The sequence below is a fragment of the Diuraphis noxia genome, unplaced genomic scaffold (assembly GCF_037042655.1).
Source record: "Diuraphis noxia isolate RWA-SAM2 unplaced genomic scaffold, SU_Dnox_SAM2 contig0004, whole genome shotgun sequence".
NCBI classification, from domain to species: Eukaryota; Metazoa; Arthropoda; class Insecta; order Hemiptera; family Aphididae; genus Diuraphis; species Diuraphis noxia.
In genome coordinates, this window is record NW_028301714.1 from 63,854,563 (window position 1) to 63,878,181 (window position 23,619).

General features: G+C 27.8%; 2 protein-coding genes across 7 annotated transcripts; one reads left to right on the forward strand and one right to left on the reverse strand.

The window, feature by feature from the left end:
* Positions 1 to 2,831: 2,831 nt before the first annotated feature.
* LOC107163169 (uncharacterized) lies at positions 2,832 to 6,179 on the reverse strand. Of its 3 annotated transcripts, none has more exons than XM_015510461.2 (3): positions 5,806 to 6,179; positions 4,943 to 5,207; positions 2,832 to 4,864 (listed from the first exon to the last, which is right to left on the reverse strand). In XM_015510461.2, exons 1-3 carry the CDS (start codon positions 5,827 to 5,829, stop codon positions 3,399 to 3,401), a joined length of 1,755 nt encoding a protein of 584 aa, XP_015365947.1. In that variant the 5' UTR covers positions 5,830 to 6,179; the 3' UTR covers positions 2,832 to 3,398. The 3 variants fall into 3 exon arrangements, with proteins under 3 accessions (XP_015365947.1, XP_015365939.1, XP_015365931.1); XM_015510453.2 differs by adding an exon at positions 5,271 to 5,334 and having other exon boundaries at positions 2,832 to 5,207; XM_015510445.2 differs by having other exon boundaries at positions 2,832 to 5,207; positions 5,806 to 6,178.
* A 9,292-nt stretch (positions 6,180 to 15,471) lies between these two features.
* On the forward strand, positions 15,472 to 23,604 carry rump (heterogeneous nuclear ribonucleoprotein rumpelstiltskin). 4 transcript variants are annotated; one of them, XM_089225520.1, is made up of 12 exons: positions 15,473 to 15,672; positions 15,945 to 16,102; positions 18,409 to 18,563; positions 18,626 to 18,871; positions 18,934 to 19,087; positions 19,169 to 19,318; positions 20,039 to 20,173; positions 20,235 to 20,366; positions 20,554 to 20,652; positions 20,751 to 20,948; positions 21,878 to 21,939; positions 23,288 to 23,604. In XM_089225520.1, the coding sequence occupies exons 2-11, from the start codon at positions 15,964 to 15,966 to the stop codon at positions 21,931 to 21,933; spliced, it is 1,464 nt and encodes a 487-aa protein (XP_089081646.1). In that variant the 5' UTR covers positions 15,473 to 15,672; positions 15,945 to 15,963; the 3' UTR covers positions 21,934 to 21,939; positions 23,288 to 23,604. The 4 variants fall into 4 exon arrangements, with proteins under 4 accessions (XP_015365905.1, XP_089081646.1, XP_015365899.1 ...); XM_015510413.2 differs by lacking the exon at positions 23,288 to 23,604 and having other exon boundaries at positions 15,473 to 15,792; positions 21,878 to 22,365; XM_015510403.2 differs by lacking the exon at positions 23,288 to 23,604 and having other exon boundaries at positions 21,878 to 22,365.
* Positions 23,605 to 23,619: the final 15 nt, after the last annotated feature.

Sequence of the window (23,619 nt, forward strand, 5' to 3'; positions counted from 1 at the left end):
ATTATAATGAAATAACATCAATTTTATGTTTTTAATAATATAGCACCCCACGTTTTAGAGGTCTAGTTGCGCCTATGGTTTACAGCTGTTACTGATGAACAGACACCAAATTCGAAATAATAAAATAAATAACAGTTTTTCCCAATTGTATATTATTCGTATGTTTCCGTATAGTTTATAATATAAATTAATGGGTAATTGAAATATAAAAATTTAAAACCGAACAGTCAATGCTTTATATCCATAAGAAACATTTATAGTTTATTCCCATTATTATATTTAGAAAAATAGAATTACATTTACTTGTGAGTTGTAATTTATGGTGTAAGTATACACAGTGGCACCAAGCTAAATTTAAAATGGGGTGGCCAATTAGTAAAACATTACCAAGTCCCATCCAGAACCATTAAACCTATGCGGATATATATCTCATTATCTCAACATTATCATTAGACAGCTGCAGTCATGTACTCATGTAAAATATTTTAGTATTTGTACAATTATTTCAAATTTTTGTCAAATTGTTTTTGTTAAATATTTACCCATATGCATAACAGGACCCACCACCCACCCAAAAGGGGTGGTAACCACCACCCCTAATGTATAGGTTAAGCGTCACTGAGTAGACATATCAAAATCATTGAAAATTGAATTGTGTAGTGTTAAAATTTTAAATATATATAAATTTTTGGTACTTGAAAATAATTCCAATGAAATTACGAAATTTATTTTCGTTTGATGGCATACTTAGGCCTGAATTTCGGGGAGGGGGGAGGGTTTAATTTTTAATTTTTTTTTCATATTGGATGCTGACCCGACAGCTGAAAATAACAAAACATAATATCTTAAATTTTAATGAACTACTAATTTGTATTTAGTTTTAAATGACATGTCACCCTAAATTTTAGTTTTCTGACAGTAAAAAATTCATTCTACAAATTTAGGGGGAGGGTATCCTCAAAACCTTCCCCGTTACTGAACCACTGCTTTCATTACTTTACCACCTAGCACCTAACACTGATTATTGTTTATATGAACAACAAATAAGAGTAGGTATGTTGGTATGTATTTATTTACCTACAGGGCTACAGGATAAGGAATAAATCGCCGCTCCCAGCTGTTTTCGGTGTAGTAGGACAACAGTTACTCCCATTACATTCTTTAATGCAGACAGCCTTTACAGTTTTCGTAAGAAATTAAAGCTAGTCGGTACTTTAGGGGATAAAAGTCAAAAATTCTCAATAGTTTTAAAAAGTGGCAGGAAAAACAAACAAAAAATTAAGGAAAAGCAACAATTATTTAATTGCTTCAGATTCCATGTCATGCCTTAAAACATTAACTTTCAACCCATTTAACTGCTCTTATTTATATCCACTTGTTCTTTGCATTAAATCACTTATTTTCACCTTAAATCAATTGAATTAAATTAAACTTTCTTAGGCTGCCCAGATTGCCATACATATTGGGTGGGATACACAAATTCTTCAGACACACAATAACGAAGTTGCAAATAACCTGGCCAAATCCACATCTAACCTTATCCTCCCTTATTTTACTCAGTTGACAGTTACCACAGTCTGATTTCACCCCTCTGTTAAAAAAATACACCTCCAACTTGTGGTCTTCTCACTAGTTCCACCTACCTGCAGGTTTGCCTGAAAGTTTAGAAATATTACAAATATAAAACCTAGTTCAATAATTTATATTCAGATAGACCACATAATATAGTAAAATTAAATCAGTTACACATGGGTCATGATATACTTCCTAGCCACTCATTCAAACTTGGCCTAAATGATTCTCCATTATGTATACTCCATTTAAAAGAAGTTGTATGTATGACGTGATCTTTCCCATATTTTATTTAACTATTAACAAACTTAACAAACGCCTAATTGTAATTAACTCACTTAAAACTTTCAATATTTCGTTTAATCTCTACTCCATACTCTGTACAAAATCCACTATTGCTATTAAAATTTTAATTTATTTTATATTGGCTTTATTATATAATATATTTTAATTAAATTTCCTTGTTACCACCATTGTAATTGTTGCGCTGTCATAGTCGATACACAAAATAGATAGTAGCTATGATAAGAAAAAAATATAATATTATAAGTATAAAAAGAGGAACTTAGGTTATTATTTTCATGAAAATCTGTAACTTAATTTGGTTGCTCAAATTGATTTCTATTTTTTAAATTAACTTTATCTTAGGAGTTATTTTTTTTTTTTTTTAGGAAAACTTAATTTTAACCAATTAACTTGCCCAGCTTTGACTAAACCTAACTAAAAATATAGCGGGAAAAATCAAAAATCATACATTTTAAATTTGATGAATTAAACATTGATAATTCTAGACTATTTTATGTCATCACAATATTCACAACGGTCTTCAGAACATTTGTATTGCCTTAGAAAATAGAAGTTAACAACAGCTAGTAATATACTACCTGTGTATAAACAATACTTTTTTAAATTAATCATATTTGTTGGAATTTACTATACTGATTTAATAGTAATTTTTCAGTACATCAACCATAAAAGTATCAATGCTTTTGGATTTAAAACTTTCTAATGGGTTAGGTGTAGAACTGTATTATTCAGTTCTTCCAGCTGAAAAAATAATAATAGACGAAAAAAAATAAAGATTAAAATTAAAAATATTTACACTAGAAATGAACTAATAATAAATAAATGCAAAGTATACTGTTTACAAATGAATATTTCTTTTATTTTAATCCATTTAAGCACATAGCATAAAAACATTATACTAATAAAATAAAGCTTTAAATGAAAATGTATTTTATACAAGCTTACAATTTAATCGAAATATTTTGTTATTGGGAAAAATAATTTTTGAGGTAAATATAAAACAAAGAAAACATATTAAATAAATCAGTAAGTCAACATTTTCGTGAACAAAAAAAAAATTATTAAAACCATTAATTTATTTATGTACCAGTGTTCTGAGTTAAAAATAATTGATACTTTAATAAGTTACTATAATTATGATACATTTTTAGTTAAAAAATAATTTTATTACAATTTCAATTATTTGAGTATTAAAAAATTATATTCATAAAAATAATTAATATTGAAATAATACTCTATGATGAGCAATCAACTGTAAAAAAAAAATATATATATATATAATAATAAACTCGACAATTTAATTACGTAAACTTTAGTTAGTTACAAATAAATAGTATTATTTTCTGTTCTTTGAAAAATATCTCATAAAAATGATTTACTTACTAATAAAATTGTTTGTTTCTAGTCTAAAAATAGTTTAAATATAAAATAACTTAAGGTATATAATTTTAAAATAAAATATTACTTTTTTGTGTCCAAATAATCAATATGTTCTAATATGTGAAGGAAATAGTAATATTTTATAAGATAATCTTGTTATTTAAAGTGTAACATGTAGTCAAATTCTTCAGTAACAACTTTACAATTTCTGTATTACCATTTTTTGATGCAAATTGTAATAGAGTAATACCAGCATCATTTATGTGATTCACATTTGAACCTTTTTCTATCAATAAACGAACTAGTTCTATATCATTTTTATATATTGCATAGTATAATGCTGTATTTCCTTCTCCATCAAGAAGATCATCCCATGTCCTAACGTATTCTAACAAGAATCGGGCAATGTCACAATAACCCAATTGTGTGGCATATCCTACTAGATTTGATATAACTGAAATTGGTGGTGGAACACGGTTAGCAAATAATTTAACAATTTCTAGAGATCCAGAAAAACCAATAATCTTGAACCAAAATACTTCATCTTTCAGTATAGTTTCATTAGTTCTATCAATTATAAGCTTAATGATGTGTATATTTCCAGAACGTAAAGCCACACTAAACAAATCAGTATCAATGCTAAATTTATATTTATTCAATAGAAACTTAATCAACTCTTCATTGGTGCTTAAGATAGAATTGTGTAATGGTGACATATTGTTTTTATTTCGCCAATCCATGTTTGTTTTATTCAAACATAATAACTTAACAGAATCAATAGCACCACGTAAACAAGCAAGGTGTATAGGCAAATCATTGTCTTTGTTTGGAATATTAGGATCGGCTCCGTGTTTTAATAAAATTTTAACCATTTTTTCATTTCCATTACAAGCTGCATAATGTAATGGTGTATTGCATTGCATAGTAACAGCATTTACATCAACATAGCATTTTAATAGTTCTTCCACCACTAAAAAACGATCATGTTTAGCTGCAAAATGTAAAGGTGTTACTTTGCTGTTTGTTTTCTTATTTGGTCTAGAACCAGCAGCTAACAATATTTTTACAATCTCCCAATGTCCTTGATATGCAGCGTAGTGTAAAGCAGTAAGTCCATTTTCATCAGTTATATGAATATCTGCTTTCATCACTAGTATTTTAACAGAATCAATACTTCCAGAAATAACTGCATGGTGTAAAGGTGTCATGCCTTCACGTGTTATACCATTTTGGTCACAACCTATATCTATTAATTTTTGCAATAATTCAGTAGAAGCTTTAAATATTGCAGCATAATGTAAAGCATTCCATTTTTTTACATCTGTGTGTAAAGGGCAAATACCACTCTCAGCCAATATCCAACTGTGTTCGTGTTTATGATTATGAATGGCCAACATTAAAGCATTCAAACAATCTGCTGTAAATGTCTTGTTTATATCAGCACCATACTCAATTAATGTTTTCAAAATGATTGGAGTCGAAATTAAAGTAGCATAAATGAGTGGTGTACCAACACAACTTGATGTTGCTTCTAAATCAATATCAGAACACTCACATAAATACTTGACAATAGTTACATTTTCAGATTTAATAGCCATATGAAGTCCTGTGAAACCAGTACCCGTAAAAGTGTTTACATTGATAGTAGGAAGTCTTAATAAAAATTGAATTAAGTGAAAATTACCCATTTCAATAGCCAAATGCAAGGGTGTGTAATCTTTTTGTAATTTATTTACTTTATTATATATTGACATAAAATTGTGTACAGTACTTGTTGTGCAAATGTTTTTGTTGTAACTAATTTGAAACATTGAGTCAAATACTGGCATTTTTTTTTCATTAAAGCGACTTTGAGAAAGCTTAAAGTTTTTGTATTTGATCTTTTTATTGTTTGGATTTGGTAATTGATCTTCAAAACATTCATACTTGAATACCGGCATCATATTAACCTAAAATATTAATGGTATTAAAAATATATGATAAAATAACTAATTTAATTGTGTAGTGTGTACTTTTGTATTATTGATTCTTAAATCATATTGATGCACCTATTATAGTTTCAATCAAATTAGGCACCTAATAAAGATTAAAATAGAATTAAAATTTCATTTAGTTTTAAATTAAATCAAAATAATTAAATTCAGCTAATTCTTTAAGAAAATAATCAGAAAATTATATACAACACACCTAAGTAGATACCTACAAAGTATTCATAGGAATAACAAAACATTTTAGTATTTTGTTAATAAAACATTCAACATTCCTAATGTGAATACGTGAAGTGTAATGAGTAGACCTAAAGGTAAACTTCAGGGGTGGTTTGAGGGGGCAATGGAGCAATCCCCTTTTGAAACGATAGCTAATAAGATAAAACATTATTTAGGTATCTAGATAAATATCCATGTATATTTTAAGATTAACACTAAACTAACTTAATAAATATAATTTATAATATTTTTATATAACTATTAAGATATTTTAAAAGCTAAAACTTGGAATCATAATTTTCACACACAAGTTGATAGTTAAGTAAACAGGCACACTTACTTTTGCACTGTTAACGTGATTCATTTCTGCCAAAAATAAAATAGTAGTACGGAGAAAAATAGTTACAAATTATATAGTATGGGATATAAAAAGTTATTAATACTTAATAAAATATTAACAGTTAATATATCATTATTCATAATTCATAAATCTTATTAAATATTAATATTGTAGAAACCATGTGTAAAAAGATACGCGAACTATTGACCAGCGTCACGAGTCATGATTGTGGTAACTTCACTTCGTAGTAGCACTGCCGTTACTGAGCGGTGTGCCGGTTTGCACTGTGCAAGTGTCTACTGTTCATAAGTAATAAGAATTATAGGCATTATAGCTATAATGTAATAATAATACCTACAAAATAAACAAATACCAATGACAACAAACTATTTGGGATTTTCCATATGAAGATCTATAATGTGATAAAAGCAACCATAAAGGTTCACGTATTCAAGTCTATCGAAAATTCTGATAATATTCATAAGTATAATAAATAATGATAATGACTAATGACAAAATAATTAAGGGGATCAAACATTTATTTTATATGACACTAGGTATTGTCGTTTATAATTTGTGGAATAGAGTATAGGTAGATGTTATTTATAAACTCGTCCTAGTCCCAGAAATAGCAGCTTATAAAAAAAGTTGAGTCGGTGAAAATTAAAATTACGTAGGTATAACAAATCCAAGAATACGTTAAACGTAGTGTAGGGCGTCATAACCGGTGCTTGAATTGGGAATTATAAAGTAGAGGAACTCAATTCAACAGGCAGCAATTTCACTGCGGTTCCAAGTGCACACTGTCACAGTGCCACACTTAACAGACCCGTGGTGGAAAAGCCCTTCACAACCCACCATTTCTAAATTTTTAAATACTACATTTCAACTTAGTTATATAATTTTGCCTTTTTAGATTTTATATCCCAAATACAATTTATTTAACCAACTATGTAAGCGAACATGGAGTTATATTTTATATTCCACTTTATAATTCTACATTCTTCCTTCCCAATTACATTTCATACATTTAATTACAGAAAAAAGTAATTTTTTAATATTATTATTCTTCTCATTTTGATAGCAATAATACTTATATATTTCAGTAAGAAATAAAATAATTATAAGCATCAGTGATAATACCTTTGGTATAATTTGTGATTCAGATGTATATCTGTGTTAATTGTCAATACTATTTTTATTTTTTATACTCCACGGATATTTTATGATACAATAGTTTATTTATTTATTTTTTTTTTTTATTGATCAAAAGACATCGATGACAACGGCTATTAGTCGTAAACGTTACATGTTACATTGATTTCATTTTTTTTTTAAGTATCTTAAATATAATATTTTAAATTAAATTGTACAATTCATATTTTCTCAAGTTTATTTTATTGTACACAGCTCTTGCCGTACACTATTAAACTAGACAGAGAATAAGCAGCATGATCTGAGCGCACGGCTAACCCATATATCTCTGTTTCCTCTAAAAACAAACTTTTGAAATTTAAAACACAGATTAATCTGGAGTAGCTTAGGACGCTCTTAGAAAATGAGCCCTTAATATTGTGCCATTTAAAAATGGGAGGATTTCAAAATTTGCAATTTTGTTACTCACTCACTCACTGGTCATCAAAATTATAAGACACTTCTCGTAAAGGTAGAAACGTGAAATTTGACACAAAGGTAGATTTTACACTGTAACTAAAGGGAAAAATCTAAAAATTGAAATTTTTCAAAGTTAATGGCGCTTTAGAGAGTGTAGCATAGAATAATTGGCAAGGTGGTAGTTATTGGCACTAAATAATTTTGGTTGTTTTACGGTCACACTGATACTGTTTTGTTATCAATTAAATTAAATTAAATTAAATTCACAATTCGATTTAGGAAAAGAGCGGGTTAGGTGCCAATAACTATCAAAAACGAATGCTTAAGGTACCGATAACTATAGTTTTACCGTATTTCTAAACGTATGAACGTACTTCGAAGTGGCGCGCTTAGCACACATAATCGTTTTCTTTCAAACAGCGTTACAATATTATGGTAATAAGAAATTCGTTGTAGTTGACTTATATTTATGATATTTAAAAGACATATTAATGTATGACTTAGAACAGATTCCGACTAAGTTCGAAATCATCAGCCAAGCTTATGTGTACCGACAGCAATTCCCCATTTTCTTAGCTTATGCCATTCCCATCCATAAGAGTCAGGGATTAAGTTTGCCAAATGCTTTGTTAGATGTTGGCAACTCTACATTCTCGTGTGGTCAAGCATACTTGGCCCTCTCCAGGAAGTTGACTTAATTAATTTTAATCACTGTCAGGTGGAAGCCAAGGATAGTGCCATTGTTGAATATAACCCGATATCTAAGAACGTTGATTAGGTCAGACTTAACGCAGACATTCTATCTAAAAAGTATCAACGACGAAAAATAAAAGACCGTACTTGGTTATCTTTGCCTGCTATAGACAACGCTCAATAGTTTGATTTCTCAGCTCCTCAACGGAAACCTAAACGGCCTTACAAGAGAAAATCTACGACATATAAAAAAAAATAAATAGTAGCTTATAATCATTGCAGTTGATATAGCCAGGGTCAGATTGCGGACTAGGCCTCCGGCTAGTTTAGTCCCCCAGAATTCATGTTCAATATTCATATTTTAAAATTAAATAAGATTACTATTTATTTAGTAACTATATTTTAACATACAACATGTTTTAACATTTTAAAGGGCTCTTTATTGATTTTAGATTTATAAAATAAATTAATACCTATTATTTCTAAGAAAAATCAGTCGCCAGCTATAATAATATAGGTATTATTATCTTGTCGGCTTTAGCTTATAATACTTATATATTATATTTATAAACTATGTACTGTATTATATTATATTGTGAAATCGGCTTTTCTCGTAATGCTTTGAGGATCATCTGAGAGTTTTTTTTCCATACTAATGATATAATATAAATATTAATTTCTACATAATAAAAAATGTTACCAGAATTATGTAGCATACTATTATTTTTTTTCCATCCTCAAACAGTGAACACAAAATTTCGAAATTTTATTAACGATCGTACTGCGAGCGAAGCGAGTAAAAAATTGTTTGGGCCCTTCCGTTCTGGGACCTCCTTGAATTAATTTCCCGGTAACATAAAATAGCCCTATCCTCCCCCGAGCCAGGGCCGGATTGGGACCCAGAAACTTACCAAGCACAATAATTTTGCCGGCCCATTTAACTTACAAGTTTTCCATATTGTAATGATATGCTCACATATCATAATTATATATTGCTTAGTTATCCAATAAAATAAATAACGGTCAAGATGTCGCACGCAAATAACCATTATTAAACCCCAATAAATTTATTTAATCACTGATGGAAGGAACGATCTGCATTGTTTGCAGGTCACGTAGGAACCCAGACGTAGTTGTGACAATGTGTCGCCGCACGTTTGATCTATTTTGTGTGCCTGCGTGCCGCCAGAGACAAGAGATGGCCCAAAGAAGGCCTCTGCTACCAAAGATAACGGTAAATCTTTAGAAACGCAGAGGCCTTTGATGGAGCCACCTACGACCCTGGCTGGCTTGACCAAGTCGTCTCCTCTCATCAGTGCATGAGCACCATCCAACACTAAAACAACCTCAAGAGTACAATAAAAGCATCAGTAAAAACTCTTCGACACCAGATATTTCGAGTGACAGTTGGACCGTTTCCTTTTTAAATCGAGATTTAACAGTGTTGTTTTTCTTTAATCTGAGTGTTTAATAAAAAACCTTTATTTATCTTATTACGTCACAGCTGTGAATAAGGTAAGGTGCATGCGCATCAATATTCATATATTTGTATAATTTTATATATTATATTGCATTTATTAAATTTTTTATAATTTAATAATTAATATTTTATTATTACGGTGTACTTGATTGTTCTCGAATCACGACCTCGAGAACCCTCCGACGATCAGGAGGAAGGTAATAGTGCCATTTTAATATTTATATCTGGTAGCTTATTCTCCAGCTCTTATAAGAGTAGAGAACAATACAGATCCTTTAGTGTAACTTAATAAATTAACCAAACACCCTTTTATTTCTAATATTTTCCACTAATTAATATAACTATTGGCAGGAGCCGTAGTTCTATTTAATAGTTGTATTAACTCAGGTATATTAATAGTATTATCTTTAGTTATTTTAATTATTTTATTATTATTATTATTTTTTAATTTCTTTACTTTTATTTTTGTGTCATTACAATATACATAAATAAAATTAGGGCCAAACTCATTCTATGGCCCATTATTATTTTTTTTTTAATTGCATAAGAATATAAGATCAAGCTTTTATTGGGGGGCAGTTGTAGGAAGCTAAATAACAATAGCATAATGCTAATACAATAATATATTTTTTAATTCATCACTTTTTTTTTTGTAATTGAATATATAATGTAATCGTTTTTAATATTTAACAAAATATTTTTTTTAACGTTCATTAATAAAAATGTATTCAATTTCTCTTGACTTAACGTGTTTCGCAGTCTATTGAAAACGTATTTTAGTTTTGAAAATGTTCTTTTACATTTTACTTGTGTATACAGTATTACAGTGTACACATTAGTGTAAATAAATTTGTATTTGTAGGCCATAAACAAAGAAGAATAAGCCATAGTATGTAAATTGTATGTTTTTAAAACATTATAACAGCAAATTATACAATTTTGACAGGCATTCTTATTTTTAATTTCAATTTTTTTTATCAAGTCTTCATCTTTCTCGGAGTCAGATTCCTTTGCGTTCTGGTTATTAATATTATCGATATACTTGATCCTTGACCATTTTCCAGCAAAATCAAAAAGTTCCAATCGTGATGTTTTCATCAAATTTTTTCAAAATATCGACCAAGTATTAAATGTTTGGAAATTTGAAATTATTATCATAATTTGTAATATCTTTAAATCCTGAAGGTTCTAAAATCGACATTGATTTGAACAGCTTTCCATGTTCCGAAAATCGTTGTTTAAGACTATTAACTGCTTGGTCATATATAACGATAATACACGTTTATACTCAATATCTAAATTTTGCGTTTTGTATTGGTACATCTGCTATTTTTTCTCCAACCAATGGTTTCTTTTGACTTGACTGTAAAAAGCTCATAATAGGTATGCAGTAGTCTAATTCACGACTTGGAAATAGTTCATTAGCCCAACAAACAAATTGATCTGAAGATCTGATGCACATATAACTTCTTGACTGATTTTCAAGAGTATTGATTGTGTATTTCACCATTTTGTATGCTCTGAGAATGTCTATACCATTTGTTTGTAGGTATAATGATAATGAAGTTGTAAATGCAAACACTTGTAGATAAATTTGACTCATCACTATATAATTTCATATTTTAGAAGAGCATCTATATCAATGTTTTAGCTTTAAATCTTACATCCGGAACAAATGTATCAATAATATAAATTTCATGTAAAGTATAAATAATATCCACAAATAGAGAATCCTTAGGATTATTATATGAACCAAATATTTTACCAACACATCAATCTTTTGACCACCATCTCGTTTCACCAATCACTGCACTGAAAAAAAAGTGTGGTTGTAGAATCAGAAAGATTGCAGTTACAACTGTGAAATTTAGTTGCCTCAATGACAACAGTATTTTTAGTTGCAAAAACTAATTGACTTTTGTTAATTCTAAGTCATTGGATATACAAAATAGTTTTGTTAATAGAACCGTACTTGATTGGGTATTCTCAACATAATTCTTGTATTAATAACTGAATACATTTAGCTTAATAAACAAAATATTTAGTAAATTACACACAGTGTTTTTGTTTGTCTAGGTGTTTAATAGGTTTGTACTAATACAACATATTTATATTGTAAGATTTCAAGTATCTAGAAAATTATTTTGTTACTATTACCATTATTACCAACCTTTATGTTACAAATATTGAGTTTTTCTTGTTACCGCAACAATAATTGTTTTTATGAGAAACTTCATTTATACCTATGTTGTTAATATCAAATATTATTGTTGAGTATAAGAGGTTCTTTAAGTAAAATCTACAATACATTTATTTAAAACTTACTATAATTACTAGTTACACATACAAAATAAATTGTTGTTACAGCAAATTATTTTATATTTTTTCTATGATGCTCAATATGTGTAATATACATGAAGTTAAGTTACAGGTATAACAAAATAAAAAAGCCATTAAATATATTCATAATATAAAAGTTTTTATTTAATACAAACATTTTATATACATCACTTAGATATTTAGGTATACATTTATACAATAATTTAAAATATTATAGTACATAATAATAACAGTTTAATGCAATAAACGAAAAATAATACATTTTTTAAATTATTATAAGGGTCTCTGTCACATATTTAGTTCCATTTGAGGCTACATTTAAAGTGTTGGGTATAGGGGACAATAATGCATTTTGAAAAATACATTTTCTATTTAATTCTAAAATTTCTACCTCATAAGTCATAAGCATATACGTGTTCATAAAAATCCACTGTACTTAAAAGGCAATATTCAAAAATAATCCCATGAGAACCATAAAGAAAAATATTTTTTATCATCACAAAATTTGGTTTGTCATTACTTAAGTCTTCAGTCAAAATACTATTAACCCTCATAATGTGTTCCTTTAATTTCATGGCAGCCCAATTAATACGAGTTAATGGTTTTTCAGTTCTCAAATTCAATTCAACTTGTATTTGTTTAAGTTTTCACGGATTTATAAATCTAGTAGGACCTATATTAATTGTACCAAAACATTTACTATAATTAAATAATTTATTTAGCTGAAGTTATTAAGTTTTATAGCCAAAGTTAAGCAAATATTGTGACTGTTAAAGGATGATCTAGCTGATATTTTTGAAACCCTGTGTTTAGCTTCAAATCGCATCGACCATATGTGTACAAGGTACAACAGGACCATGTTTTCTTATCATAGACGGATAATGTGTAAGGAAATGGAATTTTGGTTTAAGATTATTCTTATGTATTTTAAATACATATTATTTATTTCACCTATTAAGGTTTCTAGCAATGTAGGTACATTGTACAATTATTTTCCTCAAGTGATGTAGACAACATAACATCTAGCTATTACTTTGCGCATAGTCAAATATAAGTTCCAAATCGGTTTACCCAAAGGTACGAAATCCCCAATTAGTAGGCCAAAGTATCTTATTAAAATTAACATTTCGGAAGCAGATTGCCTAACTTTACCAACATTGGCAACATTAATATGTAAATTTAAACTTACTGGTTATCTCCCAATTGTTCATTCGTGAATAAGAATCACGGACAAAAACAGCTATAGCATTCAATAAAACAAAAAAAGATACACTTTCTATGCATTTTTTCGAGGTATATCAGACAAAACCAATAAATAAAGCACATGTGCGTGACACCATACGTGTATTTGTTCAGGTACTTTTTTTTTCAACTACGCAGAGAACCCTTTATATTATTATATTCGCCTCACATTAAATTTTTAAGCGCCATCCGTAGTATAGCAATCGGCGCATGTATCATAATAATCTTTCGGCCCACCGCGCTTAGCGCGGTAGCTCGCCGGCCCAATCCGGCCGTGCGACCTTAGCGAATCATAGTAGTGGTATTCAGGCCCGGATTGAACCGGCGAGCTACCCAGAAAATCTCGGTGGGCCGCCTAAAAATTCAAGATCAGTATTATATCAAACACTGATATAAACTAGAATAATTTAAAATAATAATATAATGTATTTTATCTATATAAAATATACGTCATATAATTATATAAATAAATAATATTATATATTAAAGAAAATCAAATTTTTAACTTATAGTTATAAAAAACTGATTAAAAATCGTCATACTACTCATACTTAGGCCATGACTCATGAGTGATGAACTGATTACTGATGAAGTGATGATGATTGATGAGTATAAAATGAAATGTTATCAAATTGCATAAATCCAGGCGATCTATATTATATTTTATATTATCTATAATATCTAATCTTATATTTTGCGTTTTTTTAAATAATATAACTGAAGTATACTAAAGTAACTTAATGTAATGTACCTATTGAATAGGTAATTTGTAAATGTGCTTTAGAGAAACTATTATTATTTAAAGCACACATACTAAAAGAGTGATCATAAAAAATGTTTTTCGAATGGGCCGAAAAAATGCTATCAATTCAAATAACAAATCTTAAAAATAAAAAAAGCATCATAATACATTGGTTGAAAATGCTAAAATGCTCAAAATTAACATCATTATTGCAGGTAAAATCCCAAGGTTTATAGTAGCCAGTTGGCAGTTGGTATATTTCATCCCCAATAGCTCCAACGTGTGTATTTCACTCATTTCTTATCAAAAATCATATAATTATACCCATCTACTTTTATAATCAATTTCTTTTTGACTGTCCTACTTTTAATTTAATTTACAATCCTTAAATTAAAAATAATTTATAAGGTTTATGATTGTATGACTCAATTAATACGTCAAGATATTAAAGTATTTACATAAAAAACTGACCAAACTATTACAACACTATTAAAAGAACCTACATTTATTTTTCAACTTTTCATAATGAACTCATGAACTCAAAAATTGGTTTTTTTTTTTGGCTGAAACACGATTGAGCATAAAACACCTTTTTTGCGACACAGTTGAGCAAAATTGTCGGCGTATCAAAGGAAATTAAAATACAAAAGAAAACCTACACGATTGAGCATAAAAAACGCAGCAACGTTGCCATTTTCAATAAAAAATAATAATAATTTAAATTTAAATTTAAAAATATTTATTCAAATAATTATAATAATTTTAAAAATATAATATGTCAAAAAAATAACATGATTTCATATTCAATGTTTAATATACCTAGTCACATTAAAGATTAAGATATTTAGATCCATTTGATAATAAAAAAAAAATAATAGATTTGACATGAAAATAATAAAATAAAAATATTTAAAAGTTAATAATAAATAGTAGTCACATTATATAATATATTATAGATTTGTTTGATAATATTAAAATTGTAATAAATTAAATTGAAATACCTTGGTATCTATTTCCAATCTGGCTTAAATATTTTGGTAACATCGCACAAAATATTCTATGCTGAATCGTGCTTTACCGTTTATTTTTGGTTTGGTTAGGTTTTATTATTTATAGCAAACGAATTTGGTCTTGAATTAGTTTAGTCGATAGAAGTTTTTTGAAGTGTGGTGAAATAAAACATATATTATAAAGTAAATAGAGCTTCTCTTTATTTGAAAGAAAGTTAAAAAAATTATAAGTTACAACTTGTAATGATGTATTGATAAAATAAATATATCTAGGATCATTTATCATGAATTATGGTGTATGTACTATATAGCAAGGTATATTTATACACAATACCTTTGGACCTTGGTATGTAGTTAATTTTTAAATTTTAATTCCTGTTAATTTTTTTAAATTTAAATTGATTATTCCCGCTTTTTTATATCATGGAAGTATAGATAACCATTTTATACCAAAGACCAAACCTCAAATTTAAAGTGACGCCTTGGAGCAGCCTGCTAGAATAACGGTGGGGTTGGCGTAGAACAACAAAATATATTACTCAACTCCTCTACAACGCTAAAAAGTGTTAAGTGACTGAAGTCTAAACCTCTGAACAGTCTGAACACTCTAAACCCATTTGGCGTTTACACGTTGACTGTTGTTATTTGTGTTTATATACATGTTACTGCTATCGGTCCGGTGTTTGTGTTTTTCATCCAGTTCTGGTTTTGGTTTTGGTGTTGGTGTTTACTAGCTTTACAATTTTGTAAGTATGATTTTATAGTTAGTATTTTTTCATTTAGGAGGATACAATAATTGTATCGTAACTAGTTAATCAGTGTATTGTGTTCGACATTGGTTCATTTGAATACTTCGCAGTATTTTGGTACGCCATTTGTAAATAATTTGGGTATTTTGTTAAACCGTTTTGTTTTATACTTTTACAATATTATGTTAGATTAGTTCCATAATATTAATTTGACTGGTACATTTGAACCAAATAGTTGATATAAAGATTTTTTTATTTTTTTTCATTAGGTAAATCATTTCAGTTAACATGAGATTGGGTGATAGAAACCGTGACAGGAGTCGAAGTCCACTTAGGTCTCGAAAAAGTGGATGTAAAAAAGTTTTTGTGTCAAACATACCATATGAATACAAATGGAAGGAGCTAAAAGAGTTGTTCAAAAAAGAAGGTATTTATGTATTTTAGTATAAAATAATACAAACATAAGGTTAGGTAATTGTTATAATATTAAATACGATAATAATATTAGAAATCATTTTTCAAACTTTGTATGTTAAATGCAGTGGCGGATTTAAGGTGAAAGGCCCAGTCCACAAACATAACAAAGTGCAAATAATATAATTACAAAGACAAGATTTTTCTTTTTTTAATTATACATAGTATTCATCAAATTCAAAATTTGAATGTGTGATTTCTTAATTATTATATATTTGTTTTAAGAATAATAGTTTCTAAAAATAGTTAAAAAATATAAAATAAATATAATACCTATCGTAACTAGTATTCATTATACATGAGCCATTTTTACAAATTATTAATTTGATAAATTAATTTTAATGACTAACATTTTCAAATCACCATAGCCCAAATGCACAAATGCATTCTCCCAAACCCCTCACGTTTTTCAATTTTTTTTTTTGAAATGACTTGTTTTTTTATGCTTAAATAAATGGTGTACAAGTTTTTTTCCCCAAAACTTTTATTTTAGAAGTTATAGTCTTTCAAAGTTTGCGTTTATATGCATGTATGGCAACACTACTGTCACACACAACGCATTTTTTATTATTTTTATTTTTATAGAATAAGCTATAATGCTGTATTAATTTGTTCTGTAATTATATTCAAGTAAACAATAGATTAATGAGTATATTTTAACCTTGCCTGTTAAGTATAACTTAAGTATATTAAAGTGACTCCCTCCCCCTACCAGTTTCAGTCACCAAACTCGAGGTCCTCTGGACCTTGTGTTGGATAGTGGCTCGGCCCCCCCCCCCCCGTTGTTAAAATAACAAACCTGTTGGGAAGGGGACCCCTTTGGGGTCGCGGTTGAGAGAGCAACCCTGTCCTTCGGTCTGATAGAAAACCTAATAAGTTAAATTAACTTTGTTGGTTAAAGTGACACAATTAAAGTGGCTCTGTTCGCCATAACCAAGAGACTTGACTTCACCTACAGGCCTGGTCACCATATTCGAGATCCTCCAGACCTCTTGTTGAATGTAGATTTATCCATCAATCACCTCCGTGGCTAAAATATTGAATGAATAAACCTACCTAAACTTTCTAAACAGGTTAATACTCTGGCCGGCTTCAAAAACATAATACATTATTAAAAAAAAAAATCAAAGTTACGCATTGCAAAAAAGTAGTATTGAATGTTAAATCGCAAACTTTGGAAGGCTATAATTTGTACTTCTAAAACAATAGTTTCTGTCAAAAAATTGTTAGACCATCATTTTAAGCATAAAAAACAAATCATTAAAAAAATGAAAATCATGAGGGGGTTTGTAAAGTGCATTTTATCCACACATTATGCTGCTAATTATAAGGTAGCGAACTGTACTCTTTCTCAAAGCAGAATACACAAGTTTTGGGACTGATGGTTGCAGAAGCTTTTAAAAAATTTTTCTCAGCTAAATAGCGCCCTGGTGAAATTGATCAAACTTCTTCCGAAACCGATACCATACACATTGTTTTAAATGTTTTAATATGTTGTAGAAAAGTAATAAAATTAATAGTGATTTCTCCATGCATTGTCATTGAAATAAATTTTTTCGATTGTTTGATGTTTAGTCCAAGTTGGTATATTTGGCACGTTTTATGTAACAGATGTTAAATGACCGAGTCTAGTGCCCTGGTACAAACATTTGATAAGGAGACCAGTCACTAGAGTGCAGTTATGCAGCTTAAAAAAACTGGTTGGCTGGCTGGTGTATTCTACTTTTGGACAGAGTTAACCAAGATTTTCAAGAAGAAGAATTGATATATATCAACCAAGAATAGTTATGTATCGACTCGTATTGAAGTCTTAAGTTCGATACAGGTCGATATATATCACTTGTATATTGAACATGCAACTTCTTGAACACTCAAAATTAAATCTATACTCCAATTTCTTCCTTGAAAATCTTGTATATTATAAATCTAAAATAATAACACACACGTGCATAAAGTTTTGGGAAGAAAATCTGATGTGGCATTCTGAAATTCACCTATATTAAAAAAACTTGCTCTTTATTTCTAAAAAAAAAAGGGTATGATTTGATTATACTATTTGGGTCCCAAAATCAATGATCTGTTTCATTCTCAGACAGATTTTTTTTTGTGCAAATAAAGATATAATACATTCAAAATTTATAGTTTTCTAATACCTGTTAGGAGCTTAGTACTTTAAATAACCTCTTTCTTATGTTATGGCACAGTAAGCTCATTTGAATTATATTGTCTTTATATAAATTATGTATTTTTTTTTTCTAGTTGGTGATGTGTCTTTTGTAGTTGTATATTCAGATGAAAAAGACAAATCTAGAGGATGCGGTACTGTTGAGTTTGACAGAGCAGAATCAGCTCAAAAAGCAATTGATAAGATGCACCGTTTTGATATAAATGGAAGAAAATTAGTTGTTAAGGAGGTATATATTAGTTCAGTTTATATTTTAATATTTAATTAATTGTACATTTTAATTTGTCATAGGATGATATTGATAGAGACAAAACTGGACGTCCATTACCAAATGGACCACGTAGTAGCATTGGCGGTGGTGGTGGCGGTGGTGGCGGCGGTGTAGTTGGTGGGAGTATCCCATCTAGCATCAGGAGTGTTAGTAGAATGCCAGTAACAGATGATTTCCAATGGGACAATACATATGGACTCTCACCTCAATTTCTAGAATCATTACATATCCGTGGGCCACTCATCAACCGCATTTTTGTTGCTAATGTAACTTAAAATAATCTCAATGTTTTTACATGTTTAATTTTATGTTTTAAAAATTTATTTAGCTTGATTACAAAGTTGATGAAAAAAAATTAAAAGAGGTATTTAAACTTGCTGGACGAGTATTAGAAGTTGAAATATTTTCAGATAAAGAAGGAAAAAGTAAAGGATATGGAGTAGTTGAATATAATCATCCAGTTGAAGCTGTTCAAGCTATTTGTATCCTTTGATAATTTTTAGGATTAAACTTTTTAAATTTATTGATTATTTATTTCAATATTTCTTAACAATTACTGATAGCTATGTTCAACAATCAATTTTTGTTTGATCGTCCAATGTCTATACGTCTTGATCGTACAGATAAAGACCCATTAGCAAGACTTCCTGAAGGGTTAAAATCAATAGGAATGGGTTTAGGTGCAGGCGGAGCACCATTGCATGATGTTGAAAGTATGTTATGATAAGATTTAAATTATAAGAAACTATTATTTTTAGTAAAAAAAAAATTCCTAGAGGTTAGGTAAAAATATTAATAATAAATATAAACTAAATTAATAATGTGTTATAAAAAGCAAATTTAAAAAAAAAAAGTGCATAATATATATATATATATATATTATACATATATTTATAAATTATTAAAATCATTTTAATTGAAAAAGTTTTATTCTTTTTATTTTTGGGAAAGAAAGTTCTATATCATTATGACCTAATTGACTAGATAATTCATTATAATAAAATGTTACTAAGTTTTTTCAATCTCAAATTCATACAAAAATTAAATATAGTAAAATCTTAATAACTTGAATTGGTTGGAAGCGAATAAAAATTTGATTTACACAAATATCATGTATAGTAAGGCCAAGGCGTCAAGGCTTTCCTTCGAGTTATCGAAAATTTGACTTATAGAGGTTTGATTTATCGAGGTTCCATTGTAATATATTTGAAAATGTATTTAAGTCAAAGTTAATCTTAAAATATTTATTTATCTAATGTATAGTAATTTAAAAGTATTTATGATTTCATAAATGAAAAAAGTTAGGTTAAAAAAAAAAAGGTTGGTTACTGGTTAGACATCATTATTTACCTATTATTCTATTATCGGTTCAGAGTATCATTTTGAAAAAAATTTAACTATTTATTTTTTTATTTTTTATTTTTTGAATATAGGAAATCTTCCATCAAATAATACTTCATCTAATCAATCTCAGTCGTTATCTTCTCCAGTGAATACATCTGCTTTGGCTGTATTAAGTGGATTAAGTGCTGATAGATTAGGCATTGAGACCCAGAATAGACGTTCTCGTAAGTCATTTAAAACAACTTTAATTTATATGTTTTAAAAATATACTTTGGTTTTATTAAGTTGGGGGAGTTAACGGACTTGGAAACTTAAATGCTAGTGATCTAGGCATTGGAACAAGTCTTGGGGCTGCTTTTGGATCTGGTATGAATACTAGTGGAGCTGGATCGATGAATAGTTCATCACTGCATCAAAGTAATTTTTTATAATTATATATAATTTATGTTTTATTTTTTTATTTTTAGTAAAATGCAATTAATACAGTTTCATCATATTTATTAAATATATAGTTATTTACTATTCAGGTTAATTATTATATCATTATGACATAATATTGCCAATGTAATATATAAATGTGTATAATTTGGTTATAATATTACAGACTCACTAGGTGGTCGTGATTATGAATCTTTATCACTTGGTGTGAGAAATTCAAGCAGTGGTGGTGGCGCTTTTGCTGCAGACTTTAGATCTGGATTGGGTAATTATTTATTCATAGAACTTATAAGTCTTATTCAAAGTTTTTCTTAGAAATTTATTCCATCATTAATTAATCAAATTCATAAATATTTTTTACAGGTGGAGGTGATATGCATATGGGTATGGGTCCTAAAAAATCTGATACAATCATGGTAAAGAATTTACCATCAAATACAACATGGCAAAGCTTAAAGGATTACTTCCGGGACTGTGGAGACATTAAATTTTCTGAGGTTGGAAGTAAGGGATTTGGAATTATTAGATTTGCATCTGAATGGGATGCTGAAAGGGCAATAAGTATCCTTTTTATTAAAATTATTTATTTTAAACAATCTAGATGAAAATTATTTTGGTATTTTAGTTATAAATTTATAAAATTCTGTAAGTTTTTTTATTATGAGAGATAAAAATAATATTTTTAGTGGTGGGTTGATCTAAAAAATATGGTCTCGGACCTAATTCTTTCCATGTAGATTTGTAAACAATACAAAATCATAATAATTATATATTAGTTAACTTTAGTCTTTATTATATATTGTAAAGCATAAATAATTCAATAGCAAAAAATAATCATTGTCTTGACAAAAATAAGGAATTATTATTTTTGTTTTATTATTATTATTAATAACTAATAATAGCGTTAATGCAATTAGAATGAATATTTAATTCAACTCTGCACATTATAAATAACAAACATGCATAAATAGGTATGTACTTTTTGTCAATAAATTAAACAAAATCAAAATTTAAAAATAACATCATAAAAATTTCTTATTTGCAACATTTAACTAGTTTAAATTTTTTTTGGATATATTACTTTTAACAAACCATTTTGGAGTTAGTTATATAACTTGAACTTTTTGTACGAGTTGGTGTAATTCTAGTCTTTTAAATAACACCTAAAATTCAGTTTGATTTTTTGAACTTAAAACTTAATTTAGTTTTTCATTTATGCTATTAAGAGAATTCATAATTTATGAACAATAATTTTAGAAATAATATACTATTCCTACGCATTTTAATTAAACAGTATGTAACATATAATCCTGATTTGTAAAAAAAGGAGAAATATCAAAATTACATTTGTTTAATGACAAAAAGTTGTTTATACATATAAGTTAAATATGTATATCAATAGAATTAATGTCTAGTATTTATAATATAATATGCTTGTTTATTTTAAGAATAATGAATAATACGTTTTTCCTTAACCATAGAATTTTCAGCTTTAAAAAATATGTCAAGATTTGATGGTCATCTAATTGAAGTAGTATATTTCTAACAAAGTGTAAGTAACAATTATTATAATTCAAAAATAATACATAATTTAAAAAAAAAAAACATACTAGTGTAATACTTTATGTATGTAGACCAGTTTAATTCAATATTTATTGTAACATAATTATTGCCTTTTTTTGTCAGTTACTGAAATTTTAGGCTTAAAACATTTTTCCAATAGGCTAATGACTGTGTGTGTTTTGTTTTAGACTTCAGTACTGTTTAAAAATAACTTTTGGATATTATAAGACATTTTATTCTTGGTCTATTTTTATAATTTTGATTTTACTATGTCTATGAGTCATACCTTCTTTTTCCGATTTCAAGAATTGAGAATAAAATTGAATTAGTTTGTACAATTGTCTTTTTTTTTAATAGTTTGTATTCTTAGTGGTGTGTGAGAATAAATGACAAGATCAGATTTATGAAATTTTAATTGGTTTGTTATTTTTATGTTTTGAATTTGTTTTCCTCAACCTGTTTGTTATATACCTAATTTACATGTCTCACTTTGGCATTGCATATTTATTTATTTTAATACATTTGATGGTACTTGATGTATATGATTCTATGCTTGATATTAGAAACATGTTATTATTATTCAAAATCTATAATTTAAAATATCTTTGAATACAACTAAATGATTTTGCTTAAATATATAATATTGAAACATTATATTAAATGTGTTGATTTAAAAGAATATAGGTTTAGTTTGTTCCTTGGTTGTTTCCTATCATATCAACTCTTAATGAACTTTTCCTATTACATAAAAGTATTATTTTTTATAATGTAAAATTAAATTTTATATTAAATTCATAATTCAGATGAGTTGAAGTATATAACATGTTTAATCATTTAATAATGTAATAAAAAAAAAAACAAGTTTTTAGAATATATTATAATTTCTATAATTATGTATAAAACAGCACCCTATTCAATTATATTATGTATATAGTAACAAAAAAAAAAAATAAGTAATAAAATAATGTAATATAGATAGTATACCTCTATTGAATTGGTTCTTAAACTACTTAAAATTTGATTTTTATAAAATACATTTTAAAGTTAGATATTATATAATAGGGTTTTTGATTTTCAACAAAGCACAAAGTTAGTGTTTACTCAGGAATAGTTAAAAATTCACACATGGAAGCTAAGTCTATACATTTCTTAAAAATATATCTTAAAGTTTGATCTGTTAATGTAAAAGTATCATATGTGATTATATTTGTTTTACCGTATCACCATGATTTATTATTGGAGGTTTGTCTCTTTTGTGTTTTTTAACGATAAATTAGTTTATCCATTAAAACATTTATATGAATACAATATATTTGTATATTTTTGTTTACTTTTAGATAATTGTTTTGTTTTGTATTTGGAACATCCATGGTTATTGATGTGACCTTATTTCCCAGTCATTGTAAAATGAGTAATTTATTATTTATGATCACATATTCAATACTTCATACTATTTGTTAATAGTATTTTTGTTTAGAAATAAGGTGTGTTTGAACTAAAAAAAAAGGAGTTTTTCATAGAAAAAATAGTTTGTTTTGATTTGTATTCACCCTTTTAATAATAATGTATTATGCTATTGAAGTATAAAATCATTATTAACAGAAATATAAATGTATGTATTATTTATTGATTATATTATTTAAACAAAAATTAATTTTATGTTTAAAGT